We start from the raw sequence: 21,108 nt of genomic DNA, 5'->3' as shown, positions 1-21,108 counted from the left end.
GTGTGTGTGTAGTTGGTAGCTGTTCCAGCTTTGACCTTGAAGCACTGCCCCTAGTGAGGCAGCAGTAACTGCTACACCTGCCTATGACCTGCCCCTGGGGCATGGCCTCTTTGGACTCTTAAGACCTGAGAGGCATATGTGCTGGCTCTCTTGGCTACTTTGTGATCCTGGATGCTGGATTTCAGACCAAGTCAGAGTTTTTCAGAGAACCACGTTGGACTGCACCTCACCTCTCCCATATCCTGTAACCAATCCCTCTACTGGTTGTAAGTCATCCCAAAATAAACCTCTTAACTATCAGATAAACTATGTGGAATTGCCTCATTAATTGCTACTCTCTCTCTCTCTCTCTCTCTCTCTCTCTCTCTCTCTCTCTCTCTCTCTCTGTGTGTGTGTGTGTGTGTGTGTGTGTGTGTGTGTGTGTGTGTGTGTGTGTGTGTTCAGAGGAGGACGTCAGATGTCCTGCTCTACTGCTCTCTGTCTCATTGCCTTGAAATGCTGACCTCTCACTGAACCTGAAGCTCGCCATTTGGGCCAGGCTGGCTGGCCAGTGATCTCATAGGATCCTCCACCCTACAGTGCTGAGATTACAGGAACATATGGCCATTGCAGATTTTTGTGTGGTTGCTAGGTATTCAAACTCACATACTCATACATGCATAGCAATCACTCTTACCCACTGAACTATCCCCTCAATCCTTGAAATTATAGGTCAAAGACAGTATTTGTTCACAGATCATTGCATCTTTCGACATTAATCTGTGAGGCTTTAATTTGCAGTGGATGATAATTAACACAGAGACTCACAACTGGCCAAGATGCAGAGAATAAGAGGCTGTAGAATGTTCAGCCCTAAGGGGAATATGTATCACTGCTCCACCCAAGGCCCTGAGATCATTGCAGAAGATAGAGTAGAAATATTATATGCTGTGGATGATTGATTGATAAATAAAACACTGATTGGCCAGTAGCCAGGCAGGATGTATAGGTGGGACTAGCAGAGAGCAGAATTGGGAGAACAGGAAGGTGGAGTAGGAGATGCTGCCAGCCACCAAGATGGGGAACAGGGTGTAAAGTACCGGTAAGCCACAAGCCACGTGGCAAAGTATAGATTAATAAAAATGGGTTAACTTAAGATAAAAAAAAAACTAGACAACAAGAAGCCTGCCACAGCCATACAGTTTGTAAGCAATATAAGTCTCTGTGTGTTTACTCGGTTGGGTCTGAGCGGCAGCGGGACTGGCAGGAGAGAGAGATTTGTCCTGAGCGTGGGCCAGGCAGGACTGCAAAAAACTTCAGCTACAATTATATGGTACAGAAGCAGAGAATAACTATAAGGAAACATCTTTGGCATATATCAGGGTGGCTGTATATATAAACTAAAAGTGGCTATGACAGCCTGCACAAAACATACGCAATCCCAGCAAGGAGAAGGGAGTTGGGCATACCTAACCACACCTAACCATGGGGAAGTTAGTGGTTGTTAACTGATGGGAAGAGATGGGTTCATTTTCTCTGAGACTGTGGCCCCTGGTAGGTCAACCCTGCTCCACTGAAAGACTACACATTCAAGCATATTTGGGGCAGCACAAGTTGGTCGTGAGTTTTTTTTTTTTAAGGACACAGAGTTGGCTGGATAGGGAAGGACATTGAATCTGAAAATAAATATATGTTACTTTTTAAAAGACAGTCTTTGTGGTATAAACCTGTAACTCCAGCACTAGGAAGACTGAAGCAAGATCATGAGCTGCTTAGTGAAAGCCTGTCAACTAAAATAAAATAGCCAGAGAAGCAGAACAGTTCCTTCCATCTGATTCACTAAATTAGCCTGAGCAGCCTGTGTATATAGCCTGAAAAGGGTGTTTAGACCCATCACCATAGCTTCTTTTAAATTCACCACAGCCTTGCCTCTAAGCACCAATCCCAGTCATCAAGGCTTATTTTGGACCAGTTACGGCCTTACTCTTACACTAGTTACTGCCATGTAAAGTTTGTGTTTAAATCAGTTACAGTCTTGTTTTGGTTTTGTTTTGTTTTCTGGGACAGGGTTTCTCTGTGTAGCCCTGGCTGTCCTGGAACTCAGAGAGCCACCTGCTTCTGCCTCCCAAGTACTGGCCTTAAAGGCATGCACCACCACACCCAGCTACAGGCTTGTTTCTTAGTGTCTGTCACAGCAATCACTCTGTTAGGCAACCAGGGCAAGTGCTTCTCTCCAGCCAAGGTGGAAATACTTGCAGGGCCATGTAGAATTTGTTGAGGCTTAGAATGGCCAGAAGTCTGGTACACGTAGTCTTAGCTAAATATGCTTGCATACTTGTCTCAAGGCATCCATGGAGTATTCAAGACAGCTGTTGATAGCGTAAAGGTAGTCTGGCTGGCTGTTTAGACTGACACTCCTTTTGCTCAGACAGCCAGGTCGGCAAGAGAAAATCTAACAGCTATTGATTAGGGAGCCACATTGCCTTATTCCCCCTTATTCCCACAACATCTTTACTTGTTTATGGGGAAATTGACACCAAGAGTGCTTACAGATATCAATTTAAAGAACTATCATTACTATTAGTAGTGAGAACCTTTACAGTTGCTTGGGGGCAGGGACAGTGAGGTGGCTTAGTGAGTAAAGCCACTTGAGGCCAAGCTCGGCAACCTGAGTTCCATCCCTAGGACTCACATGGTGGAAGGAGAGAAGCAGTTCCTGTAAGTTGTCCTCTGACCACACATGTGCCTTGGCTCGTGTACACACACGTACACATGTACACAAACACACAAATGAGTAAATCAGAAAGGTTTGCGACCAAATTATTGCAGTTCTCAAAGGCTAAAACCCTGGGTCTCTCTCTGTCTCTGTCTCTCTCCCCTCCTCCCTCTCTCATGTGTGTGTGTGTGCGTGTGCACACGAGCATGTGCATACCTTCAAGTTTTTATTCTGTTTTAAATTTGTTTTTTAATTTACTCTTCTCTCATACAATACATTCCAACCACAGCCCACCCCACACCTCTCCTCCGTTTTCTAAGGAAGCAAAATGTCATATTTTTGCCTGCCTGAGAGTAGTTGTCATGGCTCTGTTGCTTTCATGTGCAAGTTATCTAGTTAACCTCCAAGGGTAACTAACTGTACTGGTGGATCTGCCACCCCTGGGATGTCTGAATCACATTCACAGTCATTTCTTTATGGAGAGAAGGAAAGCCAGTGAGAAGAGCCTTCCATGTTCCTAAGCAAGGCCCCCACGAAGGCATTTTGCAAGTCTCACAAACCCACTCCCGCAAACAACCCAGCAGAATACGAAGTCACAAGTGGAGGCTTTTGCCAGCCCAACCAAGATCAGGGCTGATTTTGCAGATGGTGTAACTGTTGGTCTCCACCTCGTTTCTGAGTGGAGCTTGATATAAAGTTTACACAGCAAACCTAGCCCAGGAATGCATATTTCAGGGGCTCCTTGTCTATGGCTATTGAAGAACATGAGAGGGCTTCAGTGAGGCTGCAGGCCAAGCTCACTGCTTCTGCTTGGGAGGCTATCCTAAAAAGCTCAGGGGTTTTTGGGGTTTTTGTTTGTTTGTTTTTGGTTTTTTGTTTGTTTGTTTCGAGACAAGGTTTCTCTGTGTAGTTTTGGTACCTGTCCTGGATCTCGCTCTGGAGACCAGGCTGGCCTCAAACTCACAGAGATCCGCCTGGCTCTGCCTCCCGAGTGCTGGGATTAAAAGCGCGCCACCACCGCCTGGCAAAAGCTAAGTTTTAAGGAGCCCTGGGACACTAGACAAAAGTAAAACTGGCACTGTAAACTGTGATGCCATGTATTTGCATTAGTACAGGGGGCAATTAAAAGATAACTCTCATGATATTTCCCCCTTCCACATTAGCATGTCTATTGGTGTTGTTATTATTCAGGTCTTGTTCAGGCAGCTATATTGTTGAGGTATTCATGGATGTTGCTTCCCTGTCATTTGTAGGAGACACAATCTTGAAGCAGACCTACTGGCCCTCAGGCTCTTACAATCTTTCCACTCCCTCTTTTCTGCAGACCCTGACTGCAGCAAGACCATGAACCCAGACATGGCCCTCAGCAGCAGCTTGGATGTACATGATATCCTGGCTCTGGGTGGAAACACAGGCCACGAAGATCAGGATGGCTCTGGTTACCCCAGGACCCCCAGGCACCAACAAGGCCACAGGCTGTAGACCCAACCCCAGCTTCCATGTAACTTTTGGCGGCAGCACAGACTCTAGCTGCGGTGGGATCACCGACCCAGACATGGTCCGTGACAGGAGCCGGGTCTGGATATCACCATTGCCCCAGGTGGCAGTGCAGACCACTCAGATCAGCACGGCCCCAGTGGCAGCATAGCCCTCGGACACTAATGTGACTCTCGATAGTAACAGGAACCTGGGACATCAACACCGACCCTGGCTGCAGAAGGGCCATAGAGCCAGACATAGCCCTCAGCTGCAGTTCTGGCCCAGACGTCACCATGACATCGTAGCAGGGTAAGCCACTCAGATCTGCATGGCCCCGGATGTAGGCTGTCCCTCAGCCACAAATATAGACTCAGGTGTCTGATCTGACCTCGGACATCCACACAGCCCTCAGTGGCAACATGGACCATGGCCTTCAACACAGACCCTGGCTGCAGTGGGACCACGGACCCAGACATGGTCCTTCATAGCAGCCCGGGTACAGACGTCACCATGGCCCCAGGTAGCAGCACAGACCACTCAGACAGGCATGGCAGCTCAGCCCTCAGACACCAACGGGGCTCCAGGTGGCAGCCCAGACCCAGGCCTCTGAGTGGCCCCTGGTGGCCACTTGGAGCACTGACTTCAGCACGGACCTAGACATAGTCCTTTGCAGCAGCCCGGGTCTGGATATCACCATGGCCCCAAGTAGTGGGCAAAGGTCACCCAGATCAGCATGGTCCCAGCAGTAGCTTGGCCCTTGGACAGAGAAGTACCTTTGATGAGGACTGAAAGATACATTTATCTGTGGACATAAGGATAATGTTCAGAATACAGTTAGAAATTATTTATAGTAAAGTGGGCCCGACCCCTAAACATCTACAAGCAAATAATGACTGTTAAGAGAGGAAGAAGTACTCTTCCCCAGGAATGATACCCCGAATTGGTTATTCAGTATCAAATGGTCAGCCCTGAAATAGTATACATACAAGCAACACTAAGCAACTCAGAAGGTTGTATGTGTATATTTACACATATATATATATAGCAATAATACTAATAAAGGAGACCGTGAATTTGAAAGAGAGTGGGGACATGGAAGGGACTAAAGCGGGGAGAGGGATGGGAGAAATGATATAATTTTAAAAATTGTAAAAAAGGAAAATCACATGGTACCTCAAAACAGTGTACAATGTTTTATATATTGGTTAAAAATGAAATTAAAATATAAATTACATTTTTTTTTTTTTTTTGGTTTTTCGAGACAGGGTTTCTCTGTGTAGCTTTGCGCCTTTCCTGGAACTCACTTGGTAGCCCAGGCTGGCCTCGAACTCACAGAGATCCGCCTGGCTCTGCCTCCCGAGTGCTGGGATTAAAGGCGTGCGCCACCAACGCCCGGCCATTTTTTTTAATTTTTAAAGTTCCAAAAAATTATACGGGTATGGATATTTTGACTGCATGTATGTCTAACACCACATGTATGTCTGGTGCCTGCAGAAACCGGAAGAGACTGTCGAAACCCCTAGGAATAGAGTTACAGAACGTTGTAAGCCACCATTTAGATGATGGGAATCAAATCTGGGTCCTCTGGTAACTTCTAAGTCATCTCTTAAACCCCTAAACTAAACTAAAGAGAGAGAAGGGGGGAATGATTCTCTGCTAAACTTAAAAGAAAATATTTATTAAAAGATGATATTACAGTGTTTAGAATGGTAAAAAGGGAAAACAAAAAATCTTGGACCAGCAATATGGTTCAAAACATAAATGCACTTGTTGCCAAGCCTGATGACCTGAGTTGAGTTCAATCCCCAGTACTCATATGGTGGAGATAAATGACTTCCACAAATTGTCCTTTGACCTACACACACACACACACACACACATACACACACACACACACACACAGGATAAATAAATAAATTCTTGAAAAGAAAAAGGCCTGGGGAAGGTCCTCATGAAAATCGTATTTAGAACCTCGTCACTCCTAGAGGAGAATATTACCAGTGGGAATTCTAGACGCAGAAAGCTTAGTCATTAGGGTGGTGGCGAGTGGACTCAGTACCCCTCACTTCCTCAGAATCAGTCTCTCCTGCCTGTAAATGAAGGAGAATATTGTACACTATTCAAAGAGGGAGAGACATTCACACTTACTATGGTACCAGGGTCAAAGTCTGCTCCTACCTGACAGAAGCCTGAGGTTGGCTTTCTCTTTCAGCCCAGCCTCATTCACACATTGAAGGAAACCTTTATTTTCTTCTTGCCCCTTCCCTCAATTTTTTTTCAAATCCATAAAACTTTCAGACCTTATTAAGCCAACCAGATACTGTATTTGAATTAGCATTAGGGGACTCCTGAATTCAGAAAACAAATGCTTACAGGAAATAAAATTGCCTGGTTAGTTTAGAAAATATAGTCTTTTTTCTCCTTATTACATATTTATTATAGAAAAATTCATAATCCAATCATATATATTATCACTGAAAACATAGTCTTTTTTCTCATTACATATTTATTATGAAAAATTCAAAATCCAATCATATATATATATATATATAAATCACTGAAAACAGTCTTTTTCTCCTTATTACATATTTATTATAGAAAAATCAAAATCCAATCATATATATGTTAATCACTGAAAACAGTCTTTTTTCTCCTTATTACATATTTATTATAGAAAAATTCATAATCCAATCATATATATATTATCACTGATAATCTTCACTCAGGTGCTTTACTTTTTTCCTGTGTATGTACTGTTGTCATATTATATAAACAAATGATATCCTGAAATCTGTTTATATTCATTTTTGAACAATAAATCATATTACTAATACATCTTTGACAATCATCTAACTTTAAGTTTTTTTAAAGGTAGGTAGGAGATATGATTTTAAAATCTGTGCTTCCTTGTGTCTTGCAGTCAGAAATGGTGTTATTTTTTTTAAGTATTTATATTTTGTGTGAATGAGTATTTGCCTGTATGTATGTATGTATGTGTACCACATGCATGCCTGGTGTTCTCCAAGGCCTGAAGATGACACCATATACCCCTGGAACTGGAGTTACAATTGTGAGCTGTGATGTGGGTGCTGGTAACTGAACTCGGATCCTCTGCAAGAGCAGCAAGTGTTCTTAACCTCTGAGTCATCTCTATAGTCTAGAAACTGTGTTCTTTAATGTGATGAGTAAAACATTGTAAATGTGGAGAGAAGATGCTTTTTAATTAACCTCACCCATAAGACTACTTTTTTTTTTCAGCGCAAGGGATTGAACCCAGTGTGTTGGGAATGCAAGGCAATCACTCTATCACTGAGTGACATCCTTATCCCAAGACTGCCTTATATTTTATCAGCAATTTCATACATGCACAAAATGTGTTTGGAACAAACCCACCCTCATTCCCTATCTTTCAATTTCCTTCCTCAACAAGGTAGAAGGAAAGACCAACCCCCAAAAGTCTTCCGACCTTCATACATGCACCTATTCTTATACACGCAAATTAATTAATTAATAGAATGTGAAGAGATCACCCTCCCTTCAAAAGGGCTAGCAGATGGCTCATCAGGGGAAAACATAAATAAGCCTTGCACGCCGAGTGACCTGAGTTTCATCCTCAGAACCTATAGTGAAAGGAGAAAACAAATTCTGACCTCCACACCCAGGCCATGGGACAACACACACACACACACACACACACACACACACGAACAATAATAATAATAATAATACTTTTTTTAAAATAATCTTTTATCAATACTGCTTCTGCTGTTTCTGCTTGTTTTATTTTTGCTATGCAGAGCCCATGCTGGATTTGAATTTGTAGTATCCTCCTGCCCATGTCTCAAGTGTTGTGATTATAGGAATGTACTGTTACTTCAGTACATTTGTTTTTTAGGTTGGGGTTTATTAATTTTTAATTTTATGTGTATGGATATTTTTCCTCTGTGCTTGTTCATGTACCACCTGCGTGCCTGGTGCCTGGAGAGGCCAGAAGACAGTATTGGATCCCCAGGAGTGGGAAATGCAGAGACAGGGGCGGGGGTGGGAGGGGTGGAGGGGTGCTGGGAATTGAAGCTCTGATCTGCTCCAAGAGCAGCCAATGCTCTTACCCACTATCTTTCCAGCCCCTGGTTTGAGTCTTTTAATCTTTGGTTTGATTCATCAGACAGGTAGTTGTACTGAGGTACATCCCCACCACTGCTAATGAGGATGTGAACTGTTACAGGTGCTATGCAAAACAGTCTAGCAATTTCTTAAATAAATAGAATTATCAGATAAACCAGAACTTGTATATTATGCAAATTAATCACAAACAGGTGTTCAAACAAAGCTTCTGCATAAATGTTCATAGCAGTGCCATTTAAAATAGCTTATCTGTACAATAGAATTTTATTCAGTCAATGAAAGGAATAAATATTACAACATGAACACATGCTAAGCAAAAGATGTCACTTAGAAAATCACAGGCACAGAGAATCACATATTGCATGATTCCATTTACACTTTGCTCCACCTTACCCTCATGGGATATGTTCTAAAACATCTCCTCTAAAACAATGAATGCCTGAAACTTCATATAGTACCAAATAATATACATATACATACATATATATATATATATATATATAGTATTTTCTAAATACACACATGAACCTGTAATATACACACATACCCTAATAGGTTAATAACAATAAAATAAATAATTATGGCATTATATAAATAAGAGTTATGTAAATATGGTTTCTCTCTTTCAAAATTTATTAATGTGGGCTCATGTTTATGATTTCATCACAATTGAAGTCTCACTTTGAATGGTAATTTTTCTCCTTAAATTCTTTTTAATATTTATTTTATGTATTTATTATTGTATATATGTGTATGATGTGCTTAAGGGGGCACCAACAAGCCACAGCACATCTGTGGAGGTCAGAGAACCAATTTTTGGAGTCAGTGCTTTCCTTCTACCTTGGGACATGGGGATAGAACTCAGATCACCAGACCTGAGCAGCATTGCTTTTTACCCAGTGAGCCACCACCTTGCCAGTCTTCAATCAAGTTCTTAAACTCTGAATATGGAGACAGGCCAGAATATGCCACTGTCTTCATCAACAGCTTCTCCCAGAATTTCATTAATACTTTGCAGTGGAAATCTATTTCTGGATCTAGGTACCTATACTTTTGTCTTATGCCATGTGCTTTCCATATACAAGCTTAATTCCAGTTCCATCCCACTTGTCACACACTTTGGCTGGGACATTTACAGTTGGAGTGGCAACAATAAAACTAGTGTGAATTCCTGTTTTCTTCTGCACAGTTTCCTAGAAAATGAATTCTTAGCCTCTCTCTCAGCAACTTGAGCCCCTTCAGCACGAAGTCTTTTTCTTAGTTCAGGATTCATCACCATGGTGTGAGAAAAATGGCCCAGGGGTTAAGTGCACTTAAGAGTGCTTCCATTGTGCCTGGGTTAGATTCCCAGCACTCACATGGTGGGTCGGATAGGATGTAACTCATCCTAGAGGATCTGATGCCATCTTTTGGTCTCTGTGAGCACCAGGCATGTAAGTGGTGTACAGATATACATACAGGCAAAACACACATATGCATAAAATAAAATTAAGATTAAAATGTTTTTACCTTTTCTGTGTTCAAAAATAATGGGATATATTTATACTCAGTGGAGTTTTGTAAACTATTGCCTCAGTACTAAATATCTAAAACCTTGGCTAAGAACTTTCATGCAGCTAAAATCAGAAATCCGACCGTGAGAGGAAAAGATAGCTTAAAGAGAGGGAGAGGATAATAAAATACATGCTAGAGAGGCCCACAGAAATCCACAAAGATACCCCCACAATAGACTGCTGACAATGGCCGAGAGACAGCCGGGACTGACCTGCTCTGGTGATGGGATGGCCAAATACCCTAATAGTTGTGCCATAAACCCCATCCAAGTACTGAGGAATCTGGATACAGAGATCCAGGGCTAGGCCCCGGGTGGAGCGCCGCGAGTCTAATTAGCGAGAAAGAGGAGGGTTTATGCGAACGAGAATTGTTGAGACCAAGGTTGGATAAAGCACAGGGACAAATAGCCAAATGAATGGAAACACATGAACTATGAACCAAAGGCTGAGGGGCCCCCAACTGGATCAGGTCCTCTGAATAGGTGAGACAGTCGATTGGCTTGATCTGTTTGGGAGGCATCCAGGCAGTGGTACCAGGTCCTGGGCTCATTGCATGAGTTGGCTGTTTGAAACCTGGGACTTATGCAGGGACGCTTGGCTCGGTCTGGGAGGAGGGGACTGGACCTGCCTGGACTGAGTCTACCAGTCGATCCCAGTCCTCGGGGAGGCCTTGATCTGGAGGAGGTGGGAATGGGGATGGGAGGGGGCGGGAGGGGGAGAACAAGGGAATGAATCCGTGGCTGATATGTAGAACTGAACTGTATTGAAAAATAAAAAATAAAAATAAAAAAAAAAACCTGAGACGTGAACACGGAGGTGGTAATTGGAGGAGAGAAGGGAGTGAGCAGTCCTTTCCTTCCACCTGGGGATCAGCAGATCAAATTGAAGGGTTTGGGCCGGGGGTATAAAGGAGGGAGTGCGGGTGCAGCCAAAATAAAAAGCACATCTGAAAATTCCAAAATGAGAACCAGGATCGTGTACGCTAATTTAAAAAATCATTTTTAAAGTGGAAGAAGTGTCACCTGGCGATAGTGGCTCCCACCTTTAATCTCTGTGAGTTCCAGGCCAGCCTGGTCTACAGAAAGAGTTCCCGGACAGCCAGGGCTACACAAAGAAACGCTGTCTCGGGCATTAAAAAAAAAAAAAAAAAAAAAAGTGGAAGTCTTCCATAGGGCTGGGCAGTTTGGCTCGTACCTATAATTTCAGGCCCTAGAGTACCTAGGAGATTGAGGCAGGAGGATTGTGCTGACAGCCTGCTTTACAGCGTGAGATCCTTTCTTAACAACAAAAATATTCTGGGACGATCTGTAACTCCAGCACTAAGAAGGCTGAGATAGGAGGAGCGCTCTGAGTTGAGGCCTGGCTCTACCTAGGGAGTTCCAGGCCAGGACGGGCCACAAAACATCCTGGTTCAAAAAAAAATTTTTTTTTTCATATACTACCCTTCTTTTGAAGGGATCCAACATTAGTAAAGACAGAAGCGACCATTGAAATGTGAAGTAGGAAAACAAAGTTCTTTCGATTTCCATATAAACCTGGATGTTAATACACGGAGTCCGCAGGAAAGAAAATGGGCTGCGGGAAATGGCTGAGGCTTCAGCAGCCCAGCGAAGTTGCTAATATTTCTTGCCTTGGGCACTGCAAAGGAAAACCACCCTCAGGACTAAGGACTTACTAGTGTAGGCTGTACTCTTCTCACGCAGCGTCTACTTCACCCTTTGAACCAGAGGCGGCTGGCAGCGGTTTTTAAAAAAAAAAATCTAGGTTCAGAGAGCTTCCTCTGGGTTGAGTTCTAGTTTGTGGTCGAAACTGAGAATCCCAAGCTGCACAGATGCAAAAACAAAATCAGAAAGAAAAAAATCGAACCTTTTTTTCTTTTTCCTTCCTTCCTTCCTTTCTTTCGATAAACTGGCGGCAGAGTACGTGTAAAGAAATATTTAATGCTCCCAAGAATGTTCATATTACAGGGACCCATTGTTTTCCAGCACTTGACACATTTGAGGAGCAAGGTTAGGACTCCATACCTTTGTAGAAGCTCGCTCCACAGGCACAGAGGGACCACTGAACAATTTCTGGGTCTTATCTCCAAATGCCCCAAGAATTGCCTGCCTCTCTCAGCACCACTTATTTTTCTGGGATCATTTGTGGGCTTTCTCCCTTCACAAGTTTCCTAAGGAGAAAATCTCCATGGAAAGCACCTTGCCTTTTTTTTTTTTAAAAAAAAAAAAAAAAAAAAAAAAACTGAACGGCTGTACACATAGGAGTCTTCCGCAGCGGTGCTTTAACTATCTTGTGAAAGGTTTTGTATAGAAAAGTAAATTTTCCATTTCTGAGTGTGTAACTTGAAGTCAAAGCAATCTGATTTTTTTAAAATATAATTTTAAAGGACTGCGGAGTTAGGGAATTAGAAGTTTTATTTATTTATTTTTTTTAAAGAGAGAATCTCATGAAGCACAAGCCTTGAACCCACTATGAAGCTGAGGCTGGCCTTGAACTCGGGAATCTCCTGCCTCTGCCTCTCAAATATTGGAATTACAGATATTCAGTACCACACCACACCAACTCAGAAGACTTGTGAATTGGCTTCTTCAGATCCAAGTATCTAAATGTCTGGGGAATTTTATAGCTAGATTTCATTTGTGTATATAATCTAAAAGTGTAATAAATATATTTGTCATTTTAAAAAGGAATTTTTAGCTAAACGGTGTATTTTGGGGATTCTGTTTAGTATATGAGAACTGCCAACATCACTCCTTTTGTTCGCTGGGACCATTATTTAGTATAGTAAAGGTTAATTCAACATAAGCACTGAATTATCACAACAATCTCATAAAACGACTACTACTCATCCAGTACACAGGTAGCTTACAGGGACCTGTTCCAAGAGAAGATAATTTATATCCCAAGACGGGTGGCCAGGAGCGGTGCAAAGTGTTCTCACAATATTCTGAGTAGCACAGAAATTTCAACTCGTGAATTGTTTTAGGAATTTCACCAGAATGTGTCCCTGCTGGAGATGACCAAAGGTAACCAAAGCCAGCTAGAAACAGACACGGGGGGTCGGAGGGACGCGATGCAGTCGGGACCTGCCCTACTCATTTCTCTCCTTGTTTCTGTGCAAACTAAAGCCGTAGCTTAGAAACCCAGCACTACTTGATCCCAAACCTCCGGTTGGAAGCGATTTCTTCAGATAAAGCTCTGGTGCGAAGGGAAGGGACCTAGACCGAAGCAGAGCCTCGGATCCAGGTTTGAAGTCCCCCTACAACACACACACTGCCTGGAACATCATTATTTACACCTTTGAATTAAGGCATAAGTTATAAAGTGAAGACTTTGTAGTGAAACTTCAAACTTGCCTGGCCTCCTGTGAACGAAGGGCTCTCGTTTGTGTTTAAGAAAAAAAAAGTGAGGTTGTTAATAAAAGTGACGGTAAAAGTAGGACAGATCGTGTGGTGACAAACACAGGGACTACAATTATAAAGTATTTTAATATTAAGACTATTAATACACCCTGAAGCACTTGCACACATCTTTTGGAAAATTATACAGCCCTTTTAAATTTGACCCGCCATTTTCTAGACGGGGGAAATGGAAAAATAGTCCCAGAAAGGGGGGGGGGCGGGAAGGGCGAAGGGAGAGGCAGAGCACTTTCCCGCCTTTAGAGTTACTCGGGGGGGGGGGGGGGGGGGAGGCAGAGCACTCTCCCGCCTTTAGAGTTACTCCGGAATTCAAATTAGGCGCGCTTTCGGTGTAAGCGAAAACATGGAGCAAGTTTCTACAAAGCACCCTGCACTAAGAGCAAGCAACCTAGGCAAAAGCGTGTTAAGAATTTGGCAGATTTCTTAATGTACTCTGATGCCGGTTAATTCCTAAAAAAAAATAAAAATAAAAAATACGAAGCTCTGGGAGCATTTGAAGGGGCGCACAGGGTTTCTGGCAAGGTGTCTCTGACCTAAGCGCACCGCACCAACCAGCGCCACCCAGGAATTCGCTGCAAGTTCTTCTTCTGAGGAGTCTCGCTATGCTCAGGGAAAGCTTCGTGAACTCTGATTTTAAATGCACCTCAAACAGCCTCCTGCCTAAACATAGGTCCAACTCAGACTCTAGGTGAGAGCACTGCGAAATCAAAAGTCCTCCAAAGCCAGAAAACGGACCCATTTTCGTTAGGATGTCGGTTCCCAATCCCTGTTTCAATGTCTTTTCCTTGTGGGAAGTAGATGACAAGGGGCCAGTGCGTGCTTCAGAACATTGGAAATGGCGTTAGGAACATGGAATAAATACTTCGGGTTTTACGAGCTGATGCGAACCCGTAGCCACTAAAGTGGGATTCACAACCCTGTGCAGCCGGGTTTTGCCGCTAGAGCACCCAGACAGAGTTCAGAAGTCAGTTAACTAGTTGCAAATGGAAGCAGATCTCTGCGCGCAGTGAGCTCAAAGTCTGACCGGCACTAACGCCGGCGCCTGATCACCCGCGCACCCCCTACAGGTCCCACCCACTCCAAATTGACAGACTCCTATTTCTTACAGGGGGCGTCCAGCGGAAGCACACCACGTAAAATCTGAGCACTACGTACGAGCGACACTATAAAAGGGGCGTGACTCCGAGCCGCGAGCCACTCTGGACCGGGAACGGCTGCTGGCAGCACCTCTAGCCTGCATCTCCGCAGTGTCTCAGACGCCGGGAAGGAAAATGGCAGAAGCCAGCGACTCAACCCACTGCGCTTCAGTCCACAGCGCTCAAACTGTGGAATACCTCAAGTGCAGCTGCCGCTATTGCACTGACTTCAACAACTTGGAAGGAGGACCAGGACCAATGAAGGAGGAAACATTTCAGGGTCAGTGCCTCAAGGAGAACTTGGGAAGGAAACTTTTTTTTTTTCCCGAGCGCGCCTCCCTGCCGCGACACCTCCCCGTCCCTCGCGCGCACCTTCCCCGCGCGCACCTTCCCCGCGCGCACCTCCCCGCGCGCACCTCCCCCGCGCCCACCTCCCCCGCGCCACCTCCCCCGCGCCCACCTCCCCGCGCGCACCTCCCCCGCGCCCACCTCCCCGCGCGCACCTCCCCCGCGCCCACCTCCCCCGCGCCCACCCTCCCCGCGCGCACCTCCCCCGCGCCCACCTCCCCGCGCCCACCCTCCCCGCGCGCACCTCCCCCGCGCCCACCTCCCCCGCGCGCACCTCCCCCGCGCGCACCTCCCCCGCGCGCACCTCTCCTGAGTTCGCTTCGCCCGAATTAAGTTCCTTCCGCGCGCGCGCCAAACCGACAAGCACCGCAAAGCTCGACGACCTTTATGGTCGCCATGGCTCCTTTAGAGCAGCCCTCACTCTTCCTGTCCTAGCTCCCTAGGCTCCAACGCCCCCGGTTTTTCTTTTTTGCTTTCTCCCTTCTCCAGGTTCACAGCCTAGCTTGAGCTCGACGATTTTGGCTGGCGCAGACTTCGGGGAAAATACAGAATTCGATACAACTTACTTCTCCAACTTTGGAGCTGGCCAGAAGGAGGAAGATTTGGGTAGATACCACTGCGAACTCCTACAGGGAACTTAATTCAGGCTTAGGGGACGCAGGGGAGGTGTGCGCCGGGGAGCGGGAGGTGTCGCGGCAGGGAGGCGCGCAACAGGTGCAGTCACCGCCACCCCTCTAGAGGGAGTCCCTCACCTTCCCTTTCCTGTGCGCAGTTTGAGCGCCAATGCGCTGGTCTTTTTGTTTGTGCTTTTCCCCTTTGCCCAGACACTCAGATCACCTTGGCCTCGACATTTCTGGAAGGAACAAACTACCAGGAAAACGCGGGTATCGAACCCGCTAATGGAGAAGCAACTGCCCCTGTAGCCGAAGCACCGCGAGCCTGGGAGGGGGTCGAAAACCTTGAGCTTGGAGACAGCTTCCCGAAGCCCAACAACATTCAGCAGGAGAAGGAGGCAGTTGCCCCCATGCAGCAGCCCCCGCCGAATTCCCTGCCACAGCCTCCTCTGCAGCCCGGGGTGCGACCCATGATGGAGCCTCCACTGAGGCCCTGGGTGCAGGCCCCGATGATGCCTCGGGTGCAGGCCCCGATGGCCAGGGTGCGGGCCCCAGTTCAGCCTCCGGTGGCGGCCCCTATGCAGCCTGGGGTGCATCCTCATCCTCAGATGCATCCTCCCATGCCGCCCGTGCGTCAGCCGAAGCCCCGCCGCTACCGTATCTCCTTCACTCAGCTTCAACTGCGGGAGCTGGAGGCATATTTCCAGCGCATCCAGTACCCGGACCTGTTTGCTCGGTGAGCGGGTTATTTATTTATTTATTTATTTATTCTGCGGGTGGCGCCTAGTTCGCTGGCGGCTCGGGGCTTTGCTGGGTTGTAGCTCTCTAGAGGCTGGAACCAGCTAGGGGACGCCAAGAGCCTGGGATCCATCTTAGAGAGTGCGCACCCGCCAGAATTGGCGGGGGGGGGGGGGGGGTTTGCAGCTCCGAGGTGGGACGACAGGAGGGGGGAGGAACTGGGGGGCGGCCTAGGGCGGGGGAGGGGCGGGGAGAATGGGGAGGACGCAAGGAGCTCGTTCCTGGTGGAGAATGAACCCGCTTTACTTAAAATGTTGCTTGGGGGCGGGGAGGAGAACACACGTTGAGGCAGGAGCTCAAGGTGGAGCTGGAACCCGCTTTACTTAAAATGTAGATGGTGCGTTCAGCATAAGTTTTTTCTTTTTTCTTTCTTTTCGTTTTTTTTTTTTTTTTTTGCAGTTTGGTATCTTTAAAATATTATAGTAAAAAATTACTTTCCGCATTTAGTGAATTTTAAAACCCTTTGAATTTTTGCGCGCTAGATGAGCACCACATTGGGTGCCCTGCAAAGCGCTGAAATTTCCTAAGTCTTTGATGTGCTGTGGTCCTGACACTGTTGGGGGAAGAGCCTACTCATTCTAGCCCGGGTGAAATGAGGGACTGGCTGGTGTACTAATGAAATCAGAGCCCCTTTCTGACTTCCAGGCAGCACTCAGCCTTCAGATTGGGAACAGAAAAGAATAATTTCCATTGGTCACACTTGGGCCTAAGTAGTTTTGTGCTTCCTTCTTTGAGAGTTTACCTAGCCCTCTTAGATTAAACAGAAATATTACCTCTTGTGTTAAAAGAGTTCTTGGCTAGGAAACTCAAAGTCAGGAGTTGAGTCCCAAGCAGCAAGACCCTGGTAGGGGGTGGGGAAGTGGAAGTAGCACTTTATGGGTAACTTGGCATTTTGGCTTTTGTACAGAAGAACCTCTCAAGAAAAAGATTGTTCTCGAGGATTGTTCGCTGCTGTTTCACAAACAGAAAGTCATATTTAGTTAACTAACTACCAGATATTCCCCCTTTTTTAAATTTTAAATTGAAGACATAACTTGTGAATAGGAAGCCACCCACTAAATCAAGTCTCTGTATTATAGAAAACTGCACTGGGAGGTGGAGTTAGATTTAATGTACATCCATATCTTTCTTTTTAGCCACAACTCCAATACTAACCATTACTTATTTTCTCCCATCAGAATAAATCTTGCCCAACGCCTGGGTTTGCCTGAATCCAGAGTGCAGGTTAGTAAATTTTTGAAAAACAGTTAAGTAAGATGGGTATTCTAAAACACATTTTAGGTTATGTTTTGTCCTGGGCATTCCCAAGTTGGTGTTTTTCTGTTGTCTTTTCTGGTTTGGGCAAAATAATTCTATATTTTGATCTCTCTCCTCTCTCTCTCTCTCTCTCTCTCTCTCTCTCTCTCTCTCTCTCTCTCTCTCTGTTGTGTGTGTGTGTGTGTGTGTGTGTGTGTGTGTGTAATGCTGAGGATTGAAAAGAATTGAACACTGGGCCTCCCAAATGCTGCATAGCTGGCTACCAAGCTAAATCCATGGCATTTTCCTAGCATATGTAAGGTTCAGGGCTCATCCCGAGCCCTGCAAACAAACAAAAACAGAATTAACAATTTTATATTGTTTCACTAACCTTTGAAGGATAGAAAAGTTATAAATATGTAGTCTGAGATAGGTATCTTTGTAGATTCCATACAACTTCAACTTTATGAAACTACAAATAAAGTTCAAGTAACTTTTCTATTCAGAATTTTTTTTCACATTTAAAGAGCAAATTTTTTTAATTGACAGAAAAACTATTAGAAGTCCAAATAATGTGCCTGTTTTATTTTACTGTGATGATTATTATATTTAATGGTAACCTAATTGATCACATGGTCAAGGGTTCCAGAAATGATATTGAAGTAAGCATCTGGTTATTTGGAGTCCAAAGGGCAAAGACAATTTTTTATATCTAAGATTTTGTTTTCTTTTTTGGTGGTATTTTTTAAATGTAAGTTTTCTGTAATTTGACTGGAAAGTGCTCTCAGGCTTCTTATCTGTGTTAATGTGAAATACCTTTTCCATTTATTGAGGTGTTTATAAATTTTCTATCATGAAATCAAAAAGGTAATATAAAATAAAAATATATAGGGTTATGGGGAAAATGTTAAAAACATAATTGTATCAAATAAGTATTTAGTAGAAAATCTAGATAGGCTCCTTTTGTTATAGAGTGGGTATGTGGTAGAAATAGCTGCTTATCTGTTTGGGGAACATATAGAAAACTGTCCCCAACAAAGCTGGCCACTGAATTAGGGCATCTAGCTCAGGTTGAGAGGCCAACAAAGCAGATTTGGGGGAAAGAAAAACTTAAGTTTTTCTGAGTGACACGTACACACGTGTACACACACACACACACACACTCACGCAAACATACCAGCTTCTTAAGTTTTCCCAGTCTCTCAGATTTCTGAAGATGTACCAGAAAACCAAAAATAAGGAAAGAAAATGTTCTTAACTGTTTGGAAACACCAACCCTTGAATTTCCTTCCCCCAGGAAACTTAAAATCTTGTAAACACCTTTTTTTTTTTTTTTTTACAAGCTTTTCATCACCGTGGGGAGACAGTATTTCTAGTACAAAGGGGAAGGGAATGGCTGGGTAACTAGTTTAACACTTCTTTACCTTGTTTACCAGATAGTAGCATTACCAGCAACGACCCCGTACAGTTTATAAGCTACACTTCCATCTAAGGCCTAGAAAATAGTTAAAGAATATTAAAGGGGGAGAGGGGAAAAACAGCAATATTTCAAACTATACACCAGGCTTAGTTTGCTAGTTCTGATTTCAGTGGCAGGTAGGGTTTTTTCCTATTATGACATTACTTGTCCAATATCCTAAACAAATCTTTTTCCCTTTGATTGAAGGTTTGGTTTCAGAACAGAAGGGCCAAGTGGAGACAACTTCAGAGGACACATATATACAGAAACATGATTCCAGTTGCCATGAGTCCCCCGGTGGGCTTATACATTGATGACCATTATGGTCCCATCCCTATTGTGGAGGTTATTTGGAAATATCACCCTGTGCTGCCACAGCCCATGGATCCTCTTATGCTGCCTCTTCCACCCATGCACCCTCCACCATTCAGGGTTCCTGTACCACCTAGGCCATTCCATCCACCTCCATTTCCCTGGCCACATGTGCCACCTAATGTTCAAATGCCAGATGCAGCTATGGGATATGACCCCGCCCTCAATGGCCAGTTTGTAGGTCATACACACTGAAGTCTATATGAAGTTTTTCCAAACTGTTTTCCAATGGGATTTACATTGTTTACAGACATTGTTAAGCGTAACTCAGCAAGCACTTATTAAATGAAATGGTGTCCAAAGTTACTGCCTTATATTCTGTAAAGTTGCAAGCTTATGTTCAATAAAGTTTGGTTTAGCAGCATATTGGCTTTGAGAGTTATATCGGGTTAAGGGTATGGGTGTAAATTGCTAAGGGAATGAAATTTAAGCAGAATATTGAAGAGCCTGTTTTTATAAGATAGTATCCCTAGGTTTCTATTTCAATAGGACATGTTTATCATGAAATTTTCCAAGTGCCCGAAGCAAGTATACATGGAATAACACATTGTCTCTCTGAACATCTAACCCTCTCCATTTACATTACTATTTTGCCCAGGTGAGAGCACATGCATGTGCCAGATGGTTTGGGAGTGTTTCTGAAAAGAAAGCAGTCATTTCTAAGCAGGGTTGTTTTGCCATCAATCAAAGGAACTCACAACAAACCCTGGACTCCAGAAACATTCTAGAAAGTTCCACACCACTCTTTGGGGTGGGGCGGGGGGGGGGTAGTAGCCAATCATTGACCAGTGTCCGAATTTTGTAAATTAATGCTTTCTAACTTGTGGAGGGGGTGGCAACTGGAGTCATTCTGGCTCTACAGCTCTGCCATTTTCGAAAAATGAAAGCTAACTCTTCAAGACTGGAAAGGGGGCCCAGAGAAATAGATCAGGAGGAAAAAGCACTTAAGATGCAAGCCTGACCACCTAAATTCGATCCCTGGAACTCACAGCAGAGTGGAAAAAACTAGCTCACCAGATTTGTCTTCCACACATGCACTGTGGCACTCAGTGCACATCACACATACATAAAATAAAAATTTAAAACGTCCTAAAAAGACCATAGGCTGGGAGTGGTGGCTCATATCTTCAATTCCAGACACTTCAAAAGCAGAATCAGACAGTTCTCTGATTTCTAGGCCAGCCTAGCCTATACAATGAGTACCAGGCCAGCCAGAGAAACATACCATAAGATAATATTGCTCATTTTCCTTACTCATAGGCATGAGAGCTGGTTGCTACAGACTTCCCAGGTAAAAAGCAGAAATTTCACCATATATTTTCATATATATATATTACATTATATATAATATATATTACATTATATATAATATATAATATATATATTACATTAAACCACCTGGACAGAATCCTAGTCCTATGGGTGAAACACTGAAAGGAAATCTGTTGGTTTAATGCTGCTCCCAGCAAAGGATAGCACCCTGGGTGACGTTTTAGAATAATTCTTGCAAGACAGTACAGTCACCTCCAGAGCAATAAAAAGAAAGTGCATGAGATCATAGGTTCTCTTCTCAGAACTGAAACTCAAAAATTATCAGAATGCTGTTTTATTTATATTGTCTTTATGACAGTCTACCCAGGAAGAAAACAGCCAAAACCATTGCAGCATGAAGGAAGGGGATCAGACTCATAATTTTTAAAACGTTAAACTTTTTAAAGTAAGAGGTTTAAATTTGAATGATTGCCAATTATTTTATGAGCATGATGGTACTATGAAATTATTGTAGGTCCTTCAGATAAAATTGTTGTGTCTATACCAGACTTTCCACTTACAGGAGACTGTCACCAATTACTAATGTGGTACAGTGGTGCACA

The 21,108-nt window shown here is 44.1% G+C and overlaps 1 protein-coding gene across 1 annotated transcript; it reads left to right on the top strand.

Annotated features, from left to right (window-relative positions):
• Positions 1-14,405: 14,405 nt before the first annotated feature.
• On the top strand, positions 14,406-19,591 carry Esx1 (ESX homeobox 1). Its single transcript, XM_028855718.2, has 5 exons — positions 14,406-14,687; positions 15,245-15,361; positions 15,580-16,105; positions 17,346-17,391; positions 19,070-19,591. Exons 1-5 carry the CDS (start codon positions 14,543-14,545, stop codon positions 19,427-19,429), a joined length of 1,194 nt encoding a protein of 397 aa, XP_028711551.1. The 5' UTR covers positions 14,406-14,542; the 3' UTR covers positions 19,430-19,591.
• Positions 19,592-21,108: the final 1,517 nt, after the last annotated feature.

Source organism: Peromyscus leucopus, chromosome X, assembly GCF_004664715.2.
Source record: "Peromyscus leucopus breed LL Stock chromosome X, UCI_PerLeu_2.1, whole genome shotgun sequence".
NCBI classification, from domain to species: domain Eukaryota; kingdom Metazoa; phylum Chordata; class Mammalia; order Rodentia; family Cricetidae; genus Peromyscus; species Peromyscus leucopus.
Note: the sequence above shows the minus strand (reverse complement) of the source record. Positions and strands in the feature narration are given on the sequence as shown.